General features: G+C 48.4%; 1 protein-coding gene across 2 annotated transcripts in view; it reads left to right on the top strand.

Annotated features, from left to right (window-relative positions):
- Positions 1-940: 940 nt before the first annotated feature.
- Adap2 (ArfGAP with dual PH domains 2) overlaps positions 941-23,140 on the top strand; it is a 25,750-nt gene continuing 3,550 nt past the window's right edge. For both annotated transcript variants that reach the window (XM_028759236.1, XM_028759235.1), the window contains exons 1-8: positions 941-1,140; positions 1,813-1,943; positions 3,935-4,026; positions 7,673-7,752; positions 9,693-9,805; positions 13,597-13,743; positions 18,137-18,220; positions 21,853-21,915. In XM_028759236.1, the coding sequence (XP_028615069.1) occupies positions 1,047-1,140; positions 1,813-1,943; positions 3,935-4,026; positions 7,673-7,752; positions 9,693-9,805; positions 13,597-13,743; positions 18,137-18,220; positions 21,853-21,915 (804 nt within the window). In that variant the 5' untranslated portion in view covers positions 941-1,046. The remainder of the gene's footprint in view (positions 1,141-1,812; positions 1,944-3,934; positions 4,027-7,672; positions 7,753-9,692; positions 9,806-13,596; positions 13,744-18,136; positions 18,221-21,852; positions 21,916-23,140) is intronic.

The raw sequence follows: 23,140 nt of genomic DNA, 5'->3' as shown, positions 1-23,140 counted from the left end.
GGCACTCCTTTTTTTTTGGTTTTTCGAGACAGGGTTTCTCTGTGTAACCCTGGCTGTCCTGGAACTCACTCTGTAGACCAGGCTGGCCTTGAACTCAGAAATCCGCCTGTCTCTGCCTTCCAAGTGCTGGGATTAAAGGCATGTGCCACCACTGCCCGGCGATAGATGGCACTCTTAAGGAATAGTAACAGGACCAGGGGACTGGGAATCATGGAGGGTGTTCTGAGAAGGGGACATTTGCACAGATGTAAGACCTGCAGAACACTTTAACACAAATTAGACCATGCCCAGAGTTTCCAAGGAGCCCTGAAGGGCAGACACATTCCTGTTGTGTGCATGGAGAGATGACAGACATGAACAAATGTCTGTCCACCCTATATAACACACCATCGATAGACCAAATAACTGTACCTAAGTCTAGCTTGCAGGACCAGTGAGTTTCTTAAGGTTACTTACAAGAGAATGGATGTGTAAAAAGAAGCGGCACCGCCAAAAGCCCACCCAGTATGAATGCCTAGTCATGAATGCTGTTTAGCTGGATCTCCCAGCTCACCTTGCAGGCAGCCCAGGCAGCGAAGGGTCTTCTCTCCTCAGCCTTATCAGTCCTGTACTTTTCTGAACTCCCTGAGTATTACGACCTGTTCCTCAAGCGTAGAATGTTTCCATGATGAGGAAATAGCCACACTTGGCCTTAAATGCCTCTTTTTTCAGATATGGACAATGAGGTGCAGAGCAACTGAATAAACCATGCCCTCTAGTAAGCAAGTAGCCATACTGCATTAGATCTGGTGTACTTCTGTCCCTCCCCTCAGGTGATGGAGCTGGGCTGCGCAGTCTTGGGGCGGGGCATATCACCCAGGGGCGTGGTCTAAAACCTGGAGGCGGGGCTTTCTTCCCGTGGGCGGGGCCGGCGGCCGAACTGGCCTGAAGGTTTAGGGATCGGAATCCTTCTCCGGCGGCCAGGGAAACGCCTGGATCATGGGCGTCGAGGAGCGGGAAGCACAGAGGCGGCGGGGCTGAGCCCCGCTGAGACCTCTGGGCCGGCCATGGGCGACCGCGAGCGCAACAAGAAGCGGCTGCTGGAGCTGCTGCAGGCTGCGGGCACCGGCAACGGGCACTGCGCCGACTGCGGGGCAGCGGGTAAGGGCGCGGTGTGCGGGGCAGGTGCAGCCAGCCCCGGCCCATGGCCCACCGGCTCCTTCCCTAGGAGCCCGTCCACGCGCGACTCAGACTCGCTTCTCGCTTGGGACCCCAGTCCTTCTCGCTGGAGAGTTTCGGGAGACCCCGACGGTCCTCCGTCTCTCTGCTCCCGAAGCCCGGGACCTCGGTCCTCGCTCCGCATCAGATGCAGTCCATGCCCTGGGTCCCTCTCGCTCTCCCACCGGGCACCTAACCACCCAGGACCCGGCTCTGGACACCATCTCCGATGCCGGCCCCTTTCCGCGCCCTCGGACCCCGAGGTCCTCACCTCGGTGCCTCCTGGGCCTCCGCGACCCTCACTGCCGCGCAATAACCCAGGATCCTGATGTGGCTGGCTCCGGGCCCCGAGCCTACGATCAGGTCCCCCACTTGCCCGCTCTCCTCGGTTCCTTCTTCCGAGGTCTCCTAGGTGTCGAAGAGCCAAAGGGTGGGCTAAGCAGATTTATGCTGTCACCTCAGTTGTCCAAGGTTGGGAACCAAGAGAGAAAGGATTGCCGGCGTGGGCAGAGCTTGCCTCCGACGCAGAATCCTAACTGTCCGGCCCAGCCTGTCCCTGCACCCTAGTCCAATCCTTGTCCAGCTCAGCGGAGATCCTGCTCTTCCACCCTGCAGATCCTGATTGGGCCTCTTACAAGCTGGGGATTTTCATCTGTCTCCACTGCTCTGGCGTCCACCGCAACTTCCCAGACATCAGCAAAGTTAAATCCGTGAGACTGGACTTCTGGGACGACAGTATGGTGGAGGTAGACTGGCACGCATGTGCAGATTCTTGGAATTGGGCGTGAGGGAGAAGAGGCGGGACGCAGGTGTTCCTTCTCTGTGGAAGAGGAGGAAAATGAAGCTCAGAGAGGTGCAATGATTAATGAGAGGAAACAGACCTGTAGATAGTGGCTTAGACAAAAACCCTGAGTTCGTGTGTGTGTGTGTGTGTGTGTGTGTGTGTGTGTATTATGCCATGTATGGCCAGGAGCTCACAGAGCTCAGAGGAAGGCATCAGATTCCCTGGAATTGGAGTAACCAATAGTTGTGAGTGGCCATGGTGGTGCTGAGAATCGAACCCAGGTCCTCTGCGAGAGCAGTAACTGCACTTCACTATTGAGCCATTGCTCGAACCCTTGGGCTAGGGCCTTAGTCTTGCCTGTGGAGTCTGTCTCCACACCCATGTAATGGACATGCATCTCCCTATCACTGGCTGCTGTAAGAAGAAAACAGGTTCAGCCCAGACACAAAGTGAATTAAGTTACTGTCACCGTCCGTAGGAGCCAGGAGGAAGAAGATTCAAAGCCTAAGGTCCTTCACCCCTTCCTAGCCCACTCTGCTTTCCTGCCCAGTTAGTATGTTGGAATCCTCAGCTGCGGAGGTGAAGCCATTTTGGCCAGAAAACTTTAAGAGAGCAGGCAGGTCAACAACACACTGGTTAACAGAGAGGTTCAAGGGCCGCAGGGGAAGCGGGTAACATCACTGAGCACTTCCCTTTTATGGCAGGATCTGGGCTGGGCTTTTTACCATTTGATTCACACAGACATAACTGGAAACCAATTCTATTCTTTGTGGGAAGAGCACACTGAAAAGACAAAGTGGCTATCCATTCAAGGCTTACATTCTAAGCAAGGCAAAGACAGAAACTCCACCAGGTAGCCCATACACTCACAGGTTTTTGCCTTCTAAGCCCCTGCAATGTCTTCACTGGGATTGACTGGTGAGATCACCAGAGGTCCAAAAGCAATACATGTCTATGATACAGCTCCAGGAGGACAGTGTTCACTGTCCAGAGACACGAATTTCAAACCCGATGTTCCTGCCTTTAGCCCAGCTATGTCACACCCACTGGCACATCAGCGTATCACTGGACACAATGCCCACTCTAGTCTCTGGTGACATGTGGTATTCTATGGGGCTGGCAGCCATTTTCATTCTCTAGCTACCTCAGTCTCCTGTAGGCTCTAAGGGCTGTGAGGAGAGGCTTGGCTGTCTTGGAATGAGTGAGAGAAAAAAAACATGAGGTTTGTGGTCTGGCAGAGCTGGCTTCAGATCCTTTTTTTTGTTTTTGTTTTTTTGTTTTGTTTTTGAGACAAGGTTTCTCAGTGTAGCCCTGGCTGTCCTGGAACTCACTCTGTAGACCAGGCTGGCCTCAAACTCAGAAATCCACCTGCCTCTGCCTCCCAAGTGCTGGGATTAAAGGCGTGCGCCACCACTGCCCTGCCAGAACCTCATTTTGTGTTAACCAGTGCTGTTGCCTTAACAAGCCACCTAGCCTCTCTGAGCACCGATGTCCTCTTTAAAAACAAAATAGTAATGTTAAAATGATTGAGAGAACCCAATGTGCTATTATGTGAGAACTGTAAGGGGCTGTTCTTCTATAAGGCATAGTTATCAATACCCCACGTTATACCAAACTAGGGCTTTCCATGCCTGCTGAGACGCCTACTTAGAAGCAGTTTCTCCTGGCCCAGCCTCAGAGCCAGTGAAAACCACAGGCATTTATTTATTTATTTATTTATCTATCTATCTATTTATAGACGGGGTTTCTCTACATAGCCCTGGCAGTCCTAGAACTTGTACTGTGTAGAACAGGCTGGCCTTGAACTCAAAGAGATCCACCAGGCTCTGCTAGGATTAAAGGCCTATATGTGGGCACCACACCCAACAGTCACAGTCTTCTGGGTAAGCCACAGTTTCATTTCAGGTTTATTTTCAGGTTCTACAATTACGCCAATTTGCTCTTGTCTTGCAGTTCATGACTCACAATGGGAACCTCAGTGTGAAAGCCAAGTTTGAAGCTAGAGTCCCAGCTTTCTACTATGTCCCTCAGGCCAACGACTGCCTGTGAGTGAGTGATCCTTGGGAGGGCGTTGGGGAGGGGTCTTCCCAGTCCTGCTCTGTCCCTGGTACCTTTGTCTGAGGTGAGTTCTCCTGTGATCTGGATGGAAGGTTGTTTCAAGGATGGATTTGGTATTACCATGGAGGCTGCATAGGAATCCTGCCTAAAACTAGGTGTGGTGGCAAAAGCCTGCATTCCTGATGCTGGGGAGGTGAGTAAGAGGGCCAGCCTCAGCTACACATTGAGGTGGAAGTCAGGATGGGCTACCTGAGACTCCACCTCAAACAAAACAAAAGCCATTCATATCTAGGGAGCTTTCCAAGTGTGCCAAGCTCTGTGTTAAATGCTGTGTGTGTCATTGTCAAAATTCTCAGCGACCCTGAAAGGATGACTCTCACCCTATGATTTGGAGACAGAACCTGATGGGTGTGAAGGGGCATTAGGAAAACCCAGGATAGCAGGAGGGTTGTAAAAGTGGGGGATGGGGAGGACCATAGAACCTAGTGACCTCAAACTTCTGCAAGGCTGAGTCTTTGAGCCTGGACAACCTTCTCAGGGCCTCCGCTTCACTCAGGGCTCACAAGACAGTGTCTTATGTACACAGGAAAAGGGATCCTCGGGTAGACACAGTTCCATGCAGGTTGGCTACAAAGTTGCATTTGAACCACAGCATGGTGCTCTCAGGCCTTGCACAAATACGTAACTATGATTAGTGGTTCTGTGGTCTTGTAGTTAGGTGACCCAAGGCCTACTGATGCCATGAGGAGTGGCAGGGAAGCACATCTTTATAAGCAGAGGGTTTCAGGTTTCCCCTCCCCACAACTCTACTGCTACCCAGCTGTAAGAAGGTGGTCAAGACACTAAGGCCCTTGGATGTCCTTCTGCATGTAGCCCAACCCCCCTTCAAAAGTGTAAACAGGAAATGCCTTACAACATGATGTAGGTGAAATGACATCATTTGTTTAAGCATCTCCCATGTCACCTAGCACACATTTCTCAGTGTCAACTTTACAGCAATACCAGGTCCCTCATGCCTCTGAGAGTTATGTTGAACACCACTTGAAAGAACCTATCCCATCTTGCCCCACTGTCACCACTCAGCCTTTGCTCCCAGGTCCTGGGCAGCATCTCTTACATGGGCTTTCTACACTGACCCCTCCAGCATTGTTTATCGTGACTCCCACAAATGTCTTTGCATTTTAATCCCTGTTGACAAAGGGCTGGTGGCCTCTTCTCTCCTGTTTTAAAATTACTACATTCCCCGCCTCAGTGACCAGAACAAGTGTCCTCAGTTTCTAGTCTGTCTCCTATTGCTGGTCCTATGGCCCAGGATTCTCATCTCTGTGTTGGGCCTAGTGCTGTCTTTACTGTCCTGTAGAAAAGGCTGTACCTTAGGAAGTACTGGGGATCAAAATCAGGGACTGTGCATATCAGGCCAGTGCTCTTCCTCTGAGCTTCACCTCAAACAATGAAAGAACTCTTGACTGTAAGTCACAGAATTCCAGCTTTGGCTGGGCAGTGGTGCTGCATGCCTTTAATCCCAGCACTTGGGAGGCAGAGGCAGGCGGATTTCTGAGTTCAAGGCCAGCCTGGTCTACAGAGTGAGTTCCAGGACAGCCAGGGCTACACAGAGAAACTCTATCATGAAAAACCAAACTAAAACCAAACCAAACAAACAAAAAAGAATTCCAGCCTTGCTAGCTCAGGTACCAAAAGATTTTGTGGGCTCTGAAGATCAGACACCCGGAAGGACAGATGTGAAGCCACCCTCAATAAGGACAACCCGATACTAGGTGTGATAGTGCACACCTGTAATCCTGGCATTAAGGAGGCCAGGGAGGCTTAAGCCAGAGGAGTTTGGGTTTGAGACAAGCCTGGACTGTGGGATGGCGAGACTCTGTTTCAAAACAATATCAGCAAAGGCCTGCAAGATGGCCTGGCAGGCAAAGGCACCTGCCATTAAGCCTGAGAGTCTGAGTTCTAGTCCTGAGATCTGCACGAAGGAAGGAGAGAAATTATTCCATCAGTTGTTCTCTGATATCCATACATGCACTGTGGAGTGAACAGATACACACATACTATGCACACAAAATAATAAATTACTGTTTTTATAAAAGAGAAAACAAGAGGGAGGAAGAAGAGGATCACAATACCAGAAGCTCAAACATGACCAAGGAAAAAAAGGAGGATGGAAAGGGCACACCAGGGGCTCAAGCATGACATGGTCGTATTCTCTCATGCCTCTTGTCCATCCATCTTTCTCTCAGGCTCACTTCTACCTGCAGCTGGCAGCAAATCCACTTGCAGGTGCATGCTGAACTTCCCAGGATGGCCCAGAGAGGGCTTCCAGTCAGTCTCTAACTTTTGGTTCCTTTGGCCCATACAGCCCAGAACAACCCAGAGCTGCAGGTGATCTGTTTGGGCCAGATGTACAGCTTTAGGTCATTCCTGTGCCTAGGCCATTCGGTCAGCTAACCTTTGGAACAAGTACTGGGAAAAGATAAGAAGGAACAAACAGTGGAGATAGGTTTGTTCTCAGCTGCGAAGTTTCACAGCAGCCAAGAGTAACATTTGGCCAAGGTTAGCAGTAAGAACCTACCATGAGCCTGGTGTTGGGAAGCACACCTTCTTCTAACTGTCTGCGAGGCAGAAGCAAGTGGTTCTCTTTGAGTTCATGGCCAGCCTACATAGTAAGTCACTGTCAACCAACCAACTATCCCTACTTTGTGTTGAATGTAGTGCTGGGTTCTTTACATAGAATTGCCCACCTCAACAGCACTAGGGAGGCAGGTTTATTACTGCCTCATTTCCTAGGTTTAGAAATGGTCAGTAATTTGGTTTGGCAATGTAACACAGTTGCTAGAGTGCTTGCTTATCTTTTTTTTTTTTTGGTTTTTCGAGACAGGGTTTCTCTATGTAGCCCTGGCTGTCCTGGAACTCACTCGGTAGACCAGGCTGGCCTCGAACTCAGAAATCCGCCTGCCTCTGGCTCCCAAGTGCTGGGATTAAAGGCATGCGCCACCACTGCCCAGCTGTGCTTGCTTATCTTAAAGTCCTGGATTTGATCCCCAGTGCTACATAAAACTGGATATGGTGGCATACATCTGTAATCCCATCACTTGGTCGTGTTGGTGGTGGGCTGTAGAAGCAGAAAGATCATGAGTTCAAAGTCAATCTCAGCTACTTTGGACACCTAGGGGTCAGCCTGCAATGCACTAGACCTCATTTCAAAAGACATGAAACAGAAAGTTGAGTCAGTCTGCTCTGTGCAGCATGGTGGCCCCGAGTTCATCAGCGGGTCTAGGACATTTACTACTCAAGTCAGGTTAAGTGTCCAGGAAGCTGATATCTTCATCATTGACTTAGAGGGTTGAGGGACAGTCTAGTGCTTCTCATCCCACTAGAAGACACATTTCCCCAGTGTGTCATCTGGGGAAGTCATAGGTACTGCTGCACATTCCATAAGGCACAGGACACCACACCTCCACTACAGAGAATCATCCAGCACCAATGTTAACTATCCTAAGGAGGAAAACCTCTGGGTATCTTGAGGTAGCAGTTTCTGGATTGTCCTCACCCTCTGCTATAGGATCTGGGAAGTCACTGTGGGAAGACACTGAAGACATGACTGATCAAAAGTTCTCTTTTTAGGGTCTTAAAGGAACAATGGATTCGAGCTAAGTATGAAAGACAGGAGTTTATGGCTGATGAGAAGGCTGTCTCACTCCCAGGTAAAGTTACCATTTTGTATGCATGTATGTATATGCACCACATGTATGTAATGCACTGAGAGACCAGGATGGGTTATTAGATCCCCTGGGACTGGAGTTGTGACCGTTGTGAGCCATGTGGGTATGTCGGGGATTTGAACCTGGGTCCTCTGAGAGAGCAGGCAATGTTGTCAGCTACTGAGCCATCTGCAACCTAGCCTTAATGTTTTGAGGTCTATGATCTACTGAGCTTTAGATAATGAAAGGGAGAGGTGGGCTTCGTAAGAACATGGGCTGGATTTCAGCTTCTCTTTCCATACTCATGCAGGGTACCTCACTGGCATTCCTAGATCCAGGGCGGTTCTTCACCCCACTGACTCAAATTCTCAAGCTGGCATTGCCCAGAGGACAAAGGTCTTGAAGGACATCAGTTTCCAGGATTTCCAGGAGTACAAACTATTCCCAACTAATAGATGTCTTAAGGATCATTCTTTTTTTTTTTTTTTTGGTTTTCCAGACAGGGTTTCTCTGTATAGCCCGGGCTGTCCTGGAACTCACTCTGTAGACCAGGCTAGCCTCGAACTCTGCCTCTGCCTCCCAAGTGCTGGGATTAAAGGCGTGGGCCACTACCGCCCGGCTCTTGAGGATCATTCTTATACTCATAAACTTGACTGATGCCAATGTCAAAGTTGGCTAGGAGTACATAATTTTATATATACACATATGCACATATACATACATACATACATACATACATACTACATACATAGTCTCACTATATATACTTACTTAAAATTCTCAATGTATCCCAGGCTGGCCCTAAACTCATAAAGACCCATCTGTCTCTGCCTCCTGAATGCTGGGATCAAAGAGGTGTTGACCACCACACATTCTCTTCATTCATTTGAGGCAAAGTCTTATCTGTCCCAAGGTGGCCTTGAACTCTCTGTGTAGCCAAGGATGACCTTGAATTCCTGATACTCCTACTTCTACCTCCAGAATGTTAGGATTATACCCTCCGCTCCTGGCCTCATGCAGTGCTGGGGGTTAAATCCAAAGCTTCTTGTATGCCATGAGAGACTCTGCCAGCTGAGCCACATCCCAGCTCAGGACCTCGTTCACAATTAGTCCTATTTCTTAATACTTGGTTGTCTCTCTCTCTCTCTCTTTTTTTTTTTTTTTATAGCCCTGGCTGTCCTGGAACTCACTCTGTAGACCAGGCTAGCCTTGAACTCAGAAATCCGCCTGCCTCTGCCTCCCAAGTGCTGGGATTAAAGGCGTGCGCCACCACTGCCCGGTTAATACTTGGTTGTCTTAAGAGCATTTTCTTTTCTTTCTTTTTTTCTTTCTCTTCTCCACTCCCCTTTCCCTCTCTTCTCTGCCTTTCCTTTTTTTTTTTTTATTAAATTAAAACATCTTTATTGTTATGTGTATGATTGTTGGGTCAGAATGTATGTATGTATACCACATGACCCTCAGAGGTCAGAAGAGAGTTTCTGACCCTCTGGAACTGGAGTTATGTATGGATGGTTGTGAGCTACCATGTGTGTGTTGAGAACCGAACCTGGACCCTTTGCAAAAACATCAAGTGCTCTTAACTGAACCGTTTCCACAACACGGAAATGGTTTCTTTGTTGTTTTGGGACTGGCTCTGAACTCATAACAGCTCCCTTTCCTCAGCCTAAATCCTGGGATTGCAGGCCTCACCACACTTGCCTTCTTCTCAGAAAGCAGTGGGATCTCATGGAGAAGTGAGGAAGAAGGGATTGCACAGTGGGTGGAGACTGAAATCATATAAAGTTGGCCCCAGATAGGACCCTGCGTCCTGCACCTGAGAGTGCTAGGTCAGACTGGCTACATTCCAGTGCTGGGTGGAGGCCCTTCTACCCTCGGTCCCTTGAGCCTCAGGTTAGCCTACTTATATTGACTTCATGGCTCATTTCTTGCCCTTGGTGGTTAAGGTAACCGAGAAGGGTTCCTGTGGAAGCGAGGACGGGACAATGCACAGTTCCTGAGAAGAAGGTTTGTCCTTCTGTCGAGGGAAGGCCTCCTGAAGTACTACACCAAGGAGGAGGTAAGAGGAGGCCAGGCTGCCTGTTTTCTCAGGATCACTCCATTCAGCCCTGGCAAGGATAATGTTCTCCTAGTTGTCCTTGGCTACGGTCAATCCAGCCCACGAGCAGCCACACGTTGGTCACTCAAAAATCAGCCTAGTTTGGTCCACTTCATTGCTGTTGTTCTCTAGTTTGTTTTTTTTTTTTTTTTTTTTTTGAGACAGAGTCTCACTTTGTAGCCCTTACTAGCCTGAAACTTGCTACTTAAATCTGGATAGCCTTGAACTCAGAGAGAGCCCTCTGAGTGCTCAGATTATAGGAGTGTGCCATCATGCCTGGTTTAAAAACAATTTTATTGAGATATATTTCCATATTTGGTTTACTCATTTAAATGAGGCTGGGCAAATGGCTTGTGACGCTAATCCCAGCACTTGGGAGGCACAGGCAGGCTGATCTCTGTGAGTTTGAAGCCAGCCTGGTCTACAGAGTGAGTTCCAGGACAGCCAGTACTGTATGATGAGACCTTGTTTTAATAATGAATGAATGAATAAATAAATAAATAAATAAATAAATACATAAACTCCCTCTTCCTTGTCCAGTGCCCAGGATCACCTGGGGAACCCCGTGATCAGTCAGTCAGAAGTCTGCCTCTTCTATGTTCTTCTTCTTATGATGCTAGGGACTGAGCCCAGGGCCTGTGCAGGCTGGATATCATTCTATCATTGAGTTCATTCCTAGCACAGCTAGCCTAAGCCTCGTTAAGGCACAGAGACTGTTCTCTTAAATGCAAAACTGATTGTTGCCAGGTGTGGTGCCACCTGCCTTTAATCCCTGTGCCCCCAAAACAGAAGCTGGTGGGTCTCTATGAACTCCAGGCCAGTCTGAGCTGGCTGCATAGTGAGTTCCAGGCCATCCTGGGCTATAGAGCAAGACCCTGTCTAAACTAGAGCTGGAGAAATGGCTCAGCAGTTAAATGTTGCTCTTGCAGAGGACTCTGGTGTGGTTCTCAGCACCCACACCATGGCTCACAACCAGCCCTAACTCAAGTTTCAAGGAATTCAACACCCTCCTGAACTCACATGCATCAGGCATGTACACAACACATGTACCTACACGGAGGCAAAGTCCTTCTACACATAAAGTAAGATAAACCTAAAAATAAATCAAAACCAAACCAAACAATAAAAGAACAGAATTGCCAAGCCTTCAAAAGGCCAGGCCAGGAACTGTATTCTACAGGGTCAAGACAAATCATGCATCCAGCTTTACTTAAAGGAAAGGATTCAGTTCTACATCCTTCTGGGTAGAGCATCTGGGGACTACTGGGAGAGAAGGAAGTGGTGAGGATATCTTTGGGGGCCAGCTACCACATCAAGCCCTGGGGCGGTGCAGTATTAGAGAACAGGAAAAAAAAAAAGGAAAGTGTAACAAAGTTAGGTGTGAAGTAGCAGCCGACCAGAGGGGCAGGCTCTGAGCTCTGCAACTCAGCCTTGAGACATGTGGTCTGTGTGTTTCCATGATGTTCTCCTAGATGAGTAGACAGTTCTAGAAGGGCAAGCTGGTATGTCCCAGACTGAGGGAAAAGTGTAGTGGAGAAAAGTGGGGACCTGCCACTTTAAACACTGACAACTTGCTTTCCCGATGGTTCTGTTTTTTCAAGGCAGGAAGAGAAAAGCTCTCCTGCGGTCAGACAGGGCCCAAACCCCACTGGTGGTTGTGACTTGGTCTCCATAACAGGGTCTCCTCCTTGGCTGGATAAAGGTTGTTTGTTTTTCAGTCTCAGGCCAGTCCAGTATGTTGTGTTAAGGGTAGTGGGGGTAGCAGTGGCCTTTAGTCACTTTTGCTTGATTTTGTTTCCAGATGGGATCCTGCTGTGTAGCCCCTGTTGGCCTTTAACCCATAATGGTCCTGACTGTTGAGATTACAGGAATGCACTCCATATGGACCTCCTACTCTTTTCTTTCTTCCTTTCTTTTTTTTTTTTTTTTTGGTTTTTCGAGACAGGGTTTCTCTGTGTAGTCCTGGCCGTCCTGGAACTCGCTCTGTAGACCAGGCTGGCCTTGAACTCAGAAATCCGCCTGCCTCTGCTGGGATTGCTGGGATTAAAGGCATGCGCCACCACTGCCCAGCTCTTCCTCTCTCTCTCTCTCTCTCTCTCTCTCTCTCTCTCTCTCTTTCTCTCTCTCTCTCTTAGTATTTTTCCTAAAATGGAATTTTAAATTATGAAAGTAACTCATTTTTATGTAAAAATTTTGGATTGTGCAAAGAATTAAGCTAAATGGAGTCACAATTTCTCTGGAGGTTGAGGCAGGAAGGGTTTCAGCCCAAGAGTTAAAGACTAACCTGGGCAGTCACAAATGATGGTACATGCCTTTAACCCCAGCACTTGGGAGGCAAAGGCAGGCGGACCTCTGTGAGTTTGAGACCAGCTTGGCCTACAGATCAAATTCCAGGACAGCAAGGGGTTCACAGAGAAGCCCTGTCTGGAAAAAAAAAAAAAAGGAAAACCAAAACCAAACAAAAAGAAGAAGGAGGAAGAGGAGGAAGAGGAAGAAGGAGAAGAAGGAGAAGGAGGAGGAGGAAGAAACTTTATTTTAGCCCAATTCTAAAAAGAAAAGAAAAGGAAACCCACAGAACTAAATTTCTACCTACAGTTAACTAAGGAAATGACACTATAACTGAGAATTAACTGCTGCTCAACAGTGAGAAGAGATGAAGTAGGGTTTAGAGAGATGCTCAACAGCTGAGAGCATCTGCTGCTCACCCAGATGACCCAAGTTTGGTTTCCAGCACCCACATTAGGCACTCACAACCTCCTGTAACTCCAGGGGATCTCATGCCCGCTCTGTCTTCTGAGAGCATCACACACACACGGTGCACATAGATATACTCAGGGACACAGACATACACATAAATATAACAATCTTCCAAAATGGATAACTGAACAATATAGGTAAAGTTTAAAAACATTTTTCTAGCAAAAAAAAAAATTATTATACAAGAATAATAGATGAAAGACTTAGGTATAGCTTAGTGGCAGATTATAAATAAACAAATAGGGCTGGAGAGATGGCTCAGAGCCCTGGCTGTTTTTCCAGAGGTCCCGAGTTCAATTCCCAGCAACCACATGGTGGCTCACAACCATCTATAATGGGATCCGATGCCTTCCTTTGGTGTGTCCGAGGAGATATACACACATACATAAAATAAATAAATCTTAAAATAAACAAACAAACAAACAAACAACAGAAGGGAACTGGAAGTGCCTCTTAGTGGTAAAGCACTTGTTTGTAAGCTCAAGGTCCAGGGCTTAGAATTTAAATTTGTGTTTAAAAATTTGTGAGCCAGAGGAGAGTTCAGTGTGGCCCCTGCCAGCCCAGGGGCTTGAAATCATCCTGTCTCTCATGAGGATCCCTTGGCATTGGTTAGTGCTCTACCACGTGTCAGAGCCCAAGGGGTGGACACCAAGAGTGTGGAGTGTGTGCCACAGGGTGCATGCGGTGGGACACTCTGAGCCCCATGCCTGCTGTCTGGCTGTTTATTTCACAGGAGTGTTTGGTTTGTTCCAGGAAAGGTTCTGTGGCTAAAACATGTAAACAGTCCAAAGTGAAGGTTTCCTAGACCCCACTTCCAGCTCAGAGGGGCCAGTCTGATGAGGCAGGTGGGGATGGCCAGCACAGGCAATCCGTAGCTGTGCCGTTGGTTATTAGAGCAACCCAGGGTTCTGTATTAGAGGTTTTCTTGTATTGAAGGCCTCGGCAGGAAGGCACCTGTTGCCATCGGTATCTCGAGGATCCTTTCTTTCTTCTAGGGTAAAGCCCCAAAGGCTGTCATCAACATCAAGGACTTAAATGCCACCTTCCAGACAGAGAAGATTGGACATCCCCACGGGCTGCAGATAACCTACAGGAAAGAGGGCCACACTAGGAACCTGTTTGTATATCACGACAGTGGAAAGGTGAGATGACTCAGGTCACTTTTGCAGCCTCCAGCATGGTGTCCAGTCCTTGGGCTCAGCTTACCATCTCTGCCGCACGTTTCATCATGCACTCAGGGCCTCTGGAGACCTGCTGCTATTGCTGCTGCCACTGTGCCACTGCCATGACCACGACGGTGCTGCTTCGCCTGCTGCTAAGCCTTTAGCTATTTCCTCGGTGTACTCTGAGTCAGAAATCTGAGGAAGGCAGAGTAGAATATAGATGAACCAAACAAGTACTGGGGACGTATCTGGGCAATGCACACTCATCAGTGAGAGAAAAGTTAGCAGAGGGGACCCTAGCAGAATACAGCAAATCCACAGCTATGGTGGCACACGCCAGGCCCCAGAATTAGGGAGGTAGAGAAGCATGTGGATCTCTGTCAGTTTGAGGCCAGCCTGGTCTATAGATTGAGTTCTAGGACAGCCCCGATTACATAGTGAGACAACAACAACAACAACAAAGAAGAAGAAACGGCAGGATTGGGTAGGGCAGAGACTGTGATCTGGGAGGAAGGGTGGATGGACTGAGTCAGGGTCTTTCCTTCCAGATGTCACACTGGACCAAGAGCACTGGTATTACCTAAGACCTTGCGAGGCCGAAGGAGTGGCTCAGTACTGCCCTTGCTGCCCTTGCAGAGACCTGGGTTCAGTTCCCAGCACCGACACAGTGGTTCACAATAGTTTATAACTTCAGTTCCAGGGCACCCAATGCCCTCTTCTGGCTTCAGTGTGTGCAGGACTCTTATGTGGTGCATAGACATACATGCAGGCAAAACAATCAACACACGCTAAATAGAAACAAATATCTTTTAAGAACATATGTTATTTTATGTGTAGGGGTGTTTTGCCTGCATTGTGTGTCTGTGTATTACATTTGTGCCTGGTGCTCACAAAGGCCAGGATAGGGTATCATACTCCCCTGGAATCGGAGTTACAAATAAATGTGGGTGCTAGGAGTTAAAGCTGGGTCCTCTGGAAGAACAGCCAGTGCTCTTTACTGCTGAGCCGTCTATCTGTCCAGTCCCAAAATAAATAAACAGAAGGACCAGCCTGAGGCCACCCAAGACCTGCTCAATTAGAAACTTTAACAGTCTTGAGTGATTAAGACAGACAAGAATGTTTGAGAAACGTTATGATTTTATAACACTTGACAGGCTGAAGCAGGAGGATCATGGGTTTGCGGCCGACTTAGGATATATGGCAAGACTGGGAGATCAGCCGGTCTGAGCAGAGGAGTCAAGCAAAGGATATATGTGAGAGAGAACTGGTTCAGGTCCTCAGCGTAGTCGGTGATGGGACAGGGCAGAGATGCTAAGTACACACGAGGGAAGCATTGGATGACACTTTGGGGTCATTTAACTTTGCCAGACATACTCTTGGTGACTGTTATCCTTCATGTCTGAATGCTTGACAACCCTGAAAATATTTTCTCCCCACATTCAGGGGACAGGGAAAGGTCAGGTCCCTTACTCGGGTCACACAGTGGACATTTCCTTAGCCCAGCACCCATTTAACAACTTTTTTGTGCCAGGGATCAAAACAGGATTTTTCTGTGCAGCCCTAGCTGTCCTGGAACTCGATTTGTACACCAGGCTAGCTTCAAACTCAGAGATCCATCTGTCTCTGCTTCTGCTTTTGCCTCTCTGCCCCTGCTGCTGCCCCTGCCTCTGCCCCTGCCTCTGCCCCTGCCCCTGCCCCTGCCCCTGCCCCTGCCGCTGCCGCTGCCCCTGCCCCTGCCGCTGCTGCTGCCCCTGCCTCTGCCTCGAGTGGTGGGATCAGTGGTGTGTGCCACTACCAGCCGGCTAGAACTTTTTTTTTAATTGATCTCGTCATTTTATTGTATGTGTGAGTATGATTCTGTCGTAGAAGAACCTGGGGCAGCAGCTATCTGGAACTAGATGAATGGATTTTCCAAGGGTCCCTCAAACTGAGGAGGTGACCCTGGACTACTCCCTAGTGCCCACCTCTTTTATTTGCTTGTTGAGTGGTTTTATTTGCTTGGGGGTTTTATTATTGTTGTTATTTTGAAGGGTTCTTACTAGATAGCCCAGGCTAGCCTGGAGCTTGTGTAGATCAGGCTGGTCTTGAACATACCTGAGTTCTGAATAAAGGTGTATATACCACCACACCTGGCTCCCACGGTGCTTTCAAGCACCGAGTGGCCTTGAAGCATCACTGTGGAAGTATTTCCCAGTGTGAGACTCACTGTGAAAGTATTTCCCAGTGTGAGATGCAATGGAAGCCTCCTGGGCTGCAGCTACTTTCGCTCAGGATGTAAGACTGGTTTTCTTTTCCTTATACTCTGAGTATAAATGAAACCCAAGCGTATGCTGGGTTCCTTTTTTTCTGAGGTGACCCCATTTTCCTAATGCCTAAGACTCAAGAACTTTTGTCTTTCATTTTCTAATTTTTGTTCCTTTTTAGGGAGGAGTTTTATTTTGCTATGTAGCTCAGCTGGTCTTGAACTTGGAGCAATCTTCCTGACTCAGCCTTTCTCCCACTGAGATTATAGGCATAGGCCAACATACCCTGCCAAGAAGGCCCTTAACAAACACCAAGACAGAAGAGCTCAGAAGTCTGACTAGGCCCGTGTGTCTGGCTGTGTCTGGCTGTGTCTGGCTTTGGGGGTAGAAAAGAACTTGTTGGTCTCTGTTGAGCCTGTACTCACATGACTTCCTCAATCACTGCAATGCCTCAGCCTGCCCTGCAACATAGCTCTCCCAGCAAGTCTTTCTGCCTCTCCATCCCAAATTCCCAGGAGAGAGCATATCTGATAAGCCCAGTCCTGTCTCTTTATTGGTCCAGCTGCTGTGGCCAAGGCAGGGTGGGGACCGTAGCAACGTGAGGTCGAAGATCAGTTCTCAGAGAAACTTGGGCAGGGGCAACTGCCTGGGGGTCTATTACAACATCTAAACTAACCTGTGCAATGAATGGACTGTCATAGGTCAAATGGTACAAAGTAAAATGAGCGTGGTGATACACACCTATAAATTCAGTTCTTGGGAGTAGAGGCAGGAGAGTAACAACAGGGTTCAAGTGTAGGTTACATGGCAAGCTCTTGTATCAAAGATAAGAAAAAAATAAAAATATGATGGGGTGCACATGTGAAGTTCCCGTACAGGGAGGAAGAAACAGGAGGATAAGGAGTTTAAGGCTAGCCAGGTGGTGGTGGCCTCAGTGACATTTGCATCGGCAGCATCAGCGGTGGTGGCACATGCCTTTAGTCCCAGCAGTTGGGTGGCAGAGGCAGGCAGATCTCTGTGAATTTGATGCCATCCTAGTCCATAGACCAAGTTTAAGGTTAGCCATGGCTTCACAGAGAAACCCTATCTTGATAAAAAACAAACAAACAAAAAAGAGTTCAAGGCTAATCTCTGATACTTAAGTGTTTGAGGAGGCTAGCCTGGACTACGTGAGACTGTACCACAAAAAAAAAAAAAAAAAAAAAAAAAAAGGTAAAAAGGGCTCTAGAGACACAGCTCAGTTGTAGAAGGCTTTCTCCTTGGAAACCGAGGAGGAGGGGGAAACTGGAGAGATGTCTCAGCAGATAAGAGCACTTGCTGTTCTTGCAGGGGATCTGGGTTCAGTTCCCTAAACTCACATGGTGGCTCACACAGCTGCTTCTAACTCCAGTTACAGGAGCTCTCCAAGGCTGTCTTCTGTCCTCTGCAGGCTCACTTGGGGCACATACATGGATGTAGGCACGCACATATACACATGAAGAACGGAAAGCGTGGGAGTGGGGCAGAAGGAAGGAGGGGGAAGGATGACTGGTTGGAGAGAGCTGAGAAAGCCTTGGGAGTGTGGCTCTCGGGCTGAGAAGATGTTGGCTCACGATGATGAAGGATGTGCTCTCAGCGTGACATCCACTTGTGGCTGGCCTGTGCATTCCAGGTCCTGAGTACCTTTGATGGAGGAATGTCTCCACATGTATCCCCCACCCCCACCCACAGAAGTGTGTCCCAGCACCCCACAGCATTGCAGCACCCACCGGAGAGGCTTAGTGTTAAGGAATACCGTCTCAGGCCCACTCCACACCAGCCTGCTGATAGGAATCCAGGGGTATCTCACAGACTTTAAGAACTGTACTAAGCTTTTTTTGTGCAGCTCACACTGGTCTTTTTCCGTGGCTGGGAGCTCTTCCTGTCTGTGACTTGTGACTAGCTCAGGGCAGTCCCCTGGGCTCTGATATCACCCTCTCCAGATGTTCCCAGATGGTCCTGTGTGAAGTGTATATTTCCTGACTCTGTGTGTGTGTATGTGTGTGCTTGTGTATGTGTGTGTGCTGTGACCCTGCTCCCTCTAGCCTTGCCAGGGGTCTCCCATATCCGCCCATCTCACCACTCTGCGTATTTTGAATTTTTCCTGGCAGGAGATAGTGGATTGGTTCAATGCTCTCCGTGCTGCCCGCCTGCAATACCTAAAATTGGCCTTTCCTGATCTCCCAGAGTCTGAGGTGAGCTAAATGTGGACTTTGCTTCTGTGTGTTCCATCCCCTCCCTTTTTCTCTTCTTGTCTCTTGACCCCTAAGACACTTAGGGGCTAGACAATGTTTATTGCAGGTTAAGCCTAGGAGGACTGGAGGATAACAACTCTCTGCAGGGTCAAGTGCCTCAGCCTCTGAATATCTTTCTGATCTTTCCCACTAAAATATGCAAATGAGCCTACCTACTATATGCACAGTGCTTTTAACCCATTTTATCCAGACTCTTCTTGTACAGTAATTACTTAGAACTGGGAGTGGGGTTTGGTGATTACTTCCATTAAGTAAATAATGGGCCCTCCCACAGCTTTGTGGCTGTGTTCTGTGGTGCCTTGGGACTATGTTGGGATCCTCATAACAGGGGTGGATCTGCCTGTGGTGGTAAAGGTGACAGTAAGCTGAGGACTTCCTTTTGATTGTCCCCAGACATCTGGGACCTACATCTACTTCCTGTTCTGTCTGGGGACAGGAATGACATGGGGCAAAGATGGTATTTTAAGCCAAGGAGTCCTAGGTCCTCACGGTTACTCTGTCATCGACATACTGTGTCACACTTACAGGTACCTTTCTGAGCATCTTCCCATATTAGGAAGATGGCGATTGGTCCAGGTCTCCTTCAGGGTCCTCTCTAAGCTATGAGGTTCTGTGATTGAGGATGTAGGTTTGTTTTGTTTTGATTTTATTTGTTTTTTGATAGTGGTGTTTGTGACACAGTCTCACTGTTTAGCCCAGGCTGTCCTAGAACTCACTATGCAGACCAGGCTGGTCTAGAACTCACCTAGATCTGCCAGCCTCTGCCTCCCAAGTGCCACGATGAAAGGTGTGGGCACATGTGTGTGTACTCGTGTGCAGATACAGGTACACATGTATGCCTATGTGTGTGGAGGTCAGAGGTCAGCCTCATATGTCATCCTTCAGATGCCATCTGCCTTTATTTTCTGGAGACAGTCTCTCTTCACTGGCCTGCGCCCTCCCATTAGGCTGGGCTGGCTGGCAAGTGAGCCCCCGGGATCCTCCAGTCTGTGTCTCCCTAGTGCTGAGATGTCCTCATGACAAAGCTCAGGTTTTTTGTTTTGTTTTGTTTTGTTTTTTTGGTTTTTCGAGACAGGGTTTCTCTGTGTAGCCCTGGCTGTCCTGGAACTCACTCTGTAGACCAGGCTGGCCTCGAACTCAGAAATCCGCCTGCCTCTGCCTCCCAAGTGCTGGGATTAAAGGCGTGTGCCACCAATGCCTGGCTAAAGCTCAGATTTTTTATGTGGGTACTGTTGTTCAAAGTCAGGTCCTTACACTTGTGTGGCGAGCATTTTACCCACGAGACCGGCTTCTCAGCCTGATTCTGGAGTTTCTGTTAGACTCTCATTGAAAGCCTAAATAAATGTTCCTCATATCCTGGAGTTTACAGGGAGCTGAGTATTTTTCACGGGCCCACATCAGGCCCAGTGATGTACCCATTTAGCGGTTCCCTAGGCACAGTTCCAGCAAGGCCAGAGGTCAGGCTCAAAGCTAAGGTCGTAATGCTTAGTCAACACCCAGAGCTGGTTACTGCTGACTCAGTGAAGAGTTCAGAGTGCTGACTGCTGACCCAGGAGAGAGGAAGGCACAAGGGGAGGGCACAGGGCAGGTGCTTAGCCTTATTTAATCTGGCCTGGCTTCCTATGTTTGGTAACCTATGTGGAGGAAGTTGGTCTTTGACCAATGTCCTCAGTGTTCCCTTACCTCTGTTATCAACCATATTCTACCACCCCTGCCTGTCTCTCGTTCTTGTCTTTCCTATATCTAGGTGTGGTGCTCAGATTTAAGAATTTGGTGCTGAAAATCCAGGAAGTCTTTGTGGAGTTACAATCCTTTCATCTGAAAGGCACAGGGGTGGGGGGTGTGACTCAGCAATAGAGCACTTGCCTAGTTTGCATTAGACCTTGGGTCCTGTTCCCAGCATGAGGAAAGAAGAAGGTAGGTTTAGTGGCTTATAATCCCAGAACTCTGGAGGCTGAGGCAGGAGGATTGCTGAATGTTTGAGGCCAGCCTGAGCCAATAGTAAGTTCAAAATCAGGCCAGCTTGGGATACACAGAGAAACCATGTTGGAGGGGAGGAAGGGGGAATTAAAGCTGTGCACGTAAGCTCAAGTCAGAGGCCAGAGTGCTGCCCAGAGAATGACACGGCCTCTCAGCTTCAGTGTGCTCAGCTGTCACCTTGGCCCCCTGCCCCTGCCAGGCTATTACAGTGAGCCAGTGTCTGAGGTACAGGAAAGAATGCTGAAGGAAATCTGAAGGAAAACTCCAGCCAAGTGGCTTCCCTTGTTTCTCTTGGGCCTAGACTATAGAATGTATTTGAGGAGAGATGGAATAGTCTGGTGTAGATTTTCATTTGGGGCCTCAACTTCCCTCTCTTGCTTCCTGTGCTGATTCGCCAGCTCCCACCTCAACTTTGTCCCTGCAGCTCCAGGGCCCTACTATGTTCTTAGGAATTTAGGCTGCCATTAGATTGATATTTTGATGCTCTAGGTCTGTATAGTCCCCAGGAAGCATAGGAAGTCACCTGTAATCCCTGGAAGCTTCTTTGCTTGTAGGAAAGCAGTCTGTAGGGCCGTGGGAGATCACAGTAGGGCATGGACCCCCAGAGACAGAAAGCTTACCAAGGTAACATCTGGTTGAGCCAGAAGTAGTGCTGAGATTCTGGTGGTCTCCTAACACCTAGGCCAGAGTTTTCTCAATGTGTCTTCCCTGCTATCTCTTCTTCATGGCCAGTGTCAGAATCTGTGACAGAGTCTCAGCTGGTACTGGCATGGTGAGGAGTCTAGTCAAAGGCCTCTGCCATCTGTGCATTTCGGTGTTATAGTGTGATGGTCAAAGGCCTCTGCCTGCCGTCTGTGCATTTCGGTATTATAGTGTGATGGTACACCGGACACTGGCCCACTGCCTGTCAGCCCTGAGTATGAGTCCCACTTCTTCATGCTGTCATGTCAGCCGAATGACGTCTGTCAGCAAAATCTTCTCCCATATCTCTATGGCTTGTTTTCTTCTTTCTTTTCTTCTCCTCTTCCTCCTATTTCTTCTCTTCTTTTTTTCTTTTCCTTCTTCTTCTTCCTCCCCTCCCCTCCTCCTTTTTCTTTTCTTTCTTTCTTTCTTTTCTTCTTTCTTTCTTTTCTTTCTTCTTTCTTTCTTTCTTTCTTTCTTTCTTTCTTTCTTTCTTTCTTTCTTTCTTTCTTTTTGAGATAAGGCTTCTCTCTGTAGCCTCAGCTGTCGTGGAACTCACTCTGTAGATCAGGCTAGCCTCAAATTTAGAGATCTACCTGCTTCTGCCTCCTGGGTACTATGGTTAAAGGCATGCACCACCATGCCTGTTGACAAGTGGGTCTCTTAACAGTCTTGCCTGGTCTATAATCTGAGATGAATGAAGTACTTTAACCATCACTGACTCATGCTGGAAATCATATTGGGACTGACTTGTTGAGATATTTGTATTATATCCTGTACACACTCCAAGTATAACCCATAAGCCATACATCCGTCCCCATTCCAGACTTCTCTCTGTCTTGGGGCCAAGTTCAATCTGAAACCTTAAGCTCTGGGTGTAGATAGGGGTCAGCCTCTGTCTCTCTCTTCAGCTCGTGCCTCTCATCACCAGGAACTACCTCAAACAAGGCTTCATGGAGAAGACTGGTCCAAAGGTACATCCTAGTGTTTCCTGTGTTACTTAATATGGTTCTATTCTAACCACCGGTAAAGGAGAAAATCGAGGGTTGGGGTGGGGCCAGAGGGCGGGAGGGCGAGGAAGGGACGAATACCAATGTGTGTGAGTTTCTGTGTTGATGGACTGAGTAGAGACTGGGGGTTCGCTGGTGTGTGACCTAGCATTGCTCCAAGGGTTTCTTCCCCTATGTCCCATCCTGTCACGTTCACCAGATCCCCTCTCTGATCACCGTTAGACTCTAACCCCAGGAAATCGATGAGGAAAAGGAATCCCCAGAGAGACTGCTTCTGAGCAGATGGTTCAGAATCTGTTGTGCTAGGAGTCTACCAGGACAGTGTCAGAGAGACTTGGGCTAGTCTGAAAAAACATGGCCTTGTGTTCCTTCCTCCTCACACTCAGCCTGGCTCCCCTGAGCCCATCCCCTCACCAGGTCCTGTGCCTTCTCACTAATATAAGCAGAACAAGGAGCTGCCCCTCAAGGGAGGAGCCTGGGCTTTCCTGTAAGCCAGACAAAGGTTGTACAAACTCAGATTCTTAGGAGGCTGGGGCAGAAGGATTACAAGTTTGAAGCTAACCTGACAAAGTCGAAGTCAGTCTGCACAATGTGGTGAGCCCCCCACCCCTAATCTCAAACTGGCAATTTAATAAGGTGAGATAGGGTATGGCGATATAGCTCAAGCCAGAGGGCCTGCCTAGGCTAGCATTCATAAGGTCAGGGGTTCAGTGCCAAAACACAATAATGTGTTACAGGACAGGTGGTAAGAGGACCCAAGGTGTTGAAGGACAGTGTGGGAAAAAAGCCTCAGGAGCCCGATGGTGGCACACATCTTTTATAACAGCACTCGGGTGGCAGAGGCAGTTGGATCTCTGTGAGTTTGAGACCAGCCTAGTGTACAGAGAAACCCCCATCTCAAAAGAGAAAGAAAGGAAGGAAGGAAGGAAGGAAGGAAGAAAGGAGGAAAGAAAGAAAATAAAAAGGAAAAAAAAAAGCCTCAGAAGTTGGAAACTGGTCAAGTTGTGGTGATAGTCCCCTTCCCTCAGAAGCTAGGCTTGGTCCCTGGCTTTTGCCTCAGGCCTTGTTCTCCCCTGAGCCCAGGGCAGCACTTTCACCTTTGTAAGCAGGAGCCACTTCTGACTTCTCTGGCTTCCTTCTTCTGAGACTTTTTTGTCCACAGCCCAAAAAAGAGGGAAGTACCCCTTTC

This window comes from Grammomys surdaster, unplaced genomic scaffold (assembly GCF_004785775.1).
Source record: "Grammomys surdaster isolate TR1022 unplaced genomic scaffold, NIH_TR_1.0 126278, whole genome shotgun sequence".
In the NCBI taxonomy this organism is placed as follows: domain Eukaryota; kingdom Metazoa; phylum Chordata; class Mammalia; order Rodentia; family Muridae; genus Grammomys; species Grammomys surdaster.
The sequence above is the reverse complement of the archived record's forward strand: the minus strand, read 5'-3'. Positions and strand labels throughout refer to the sequence as shown.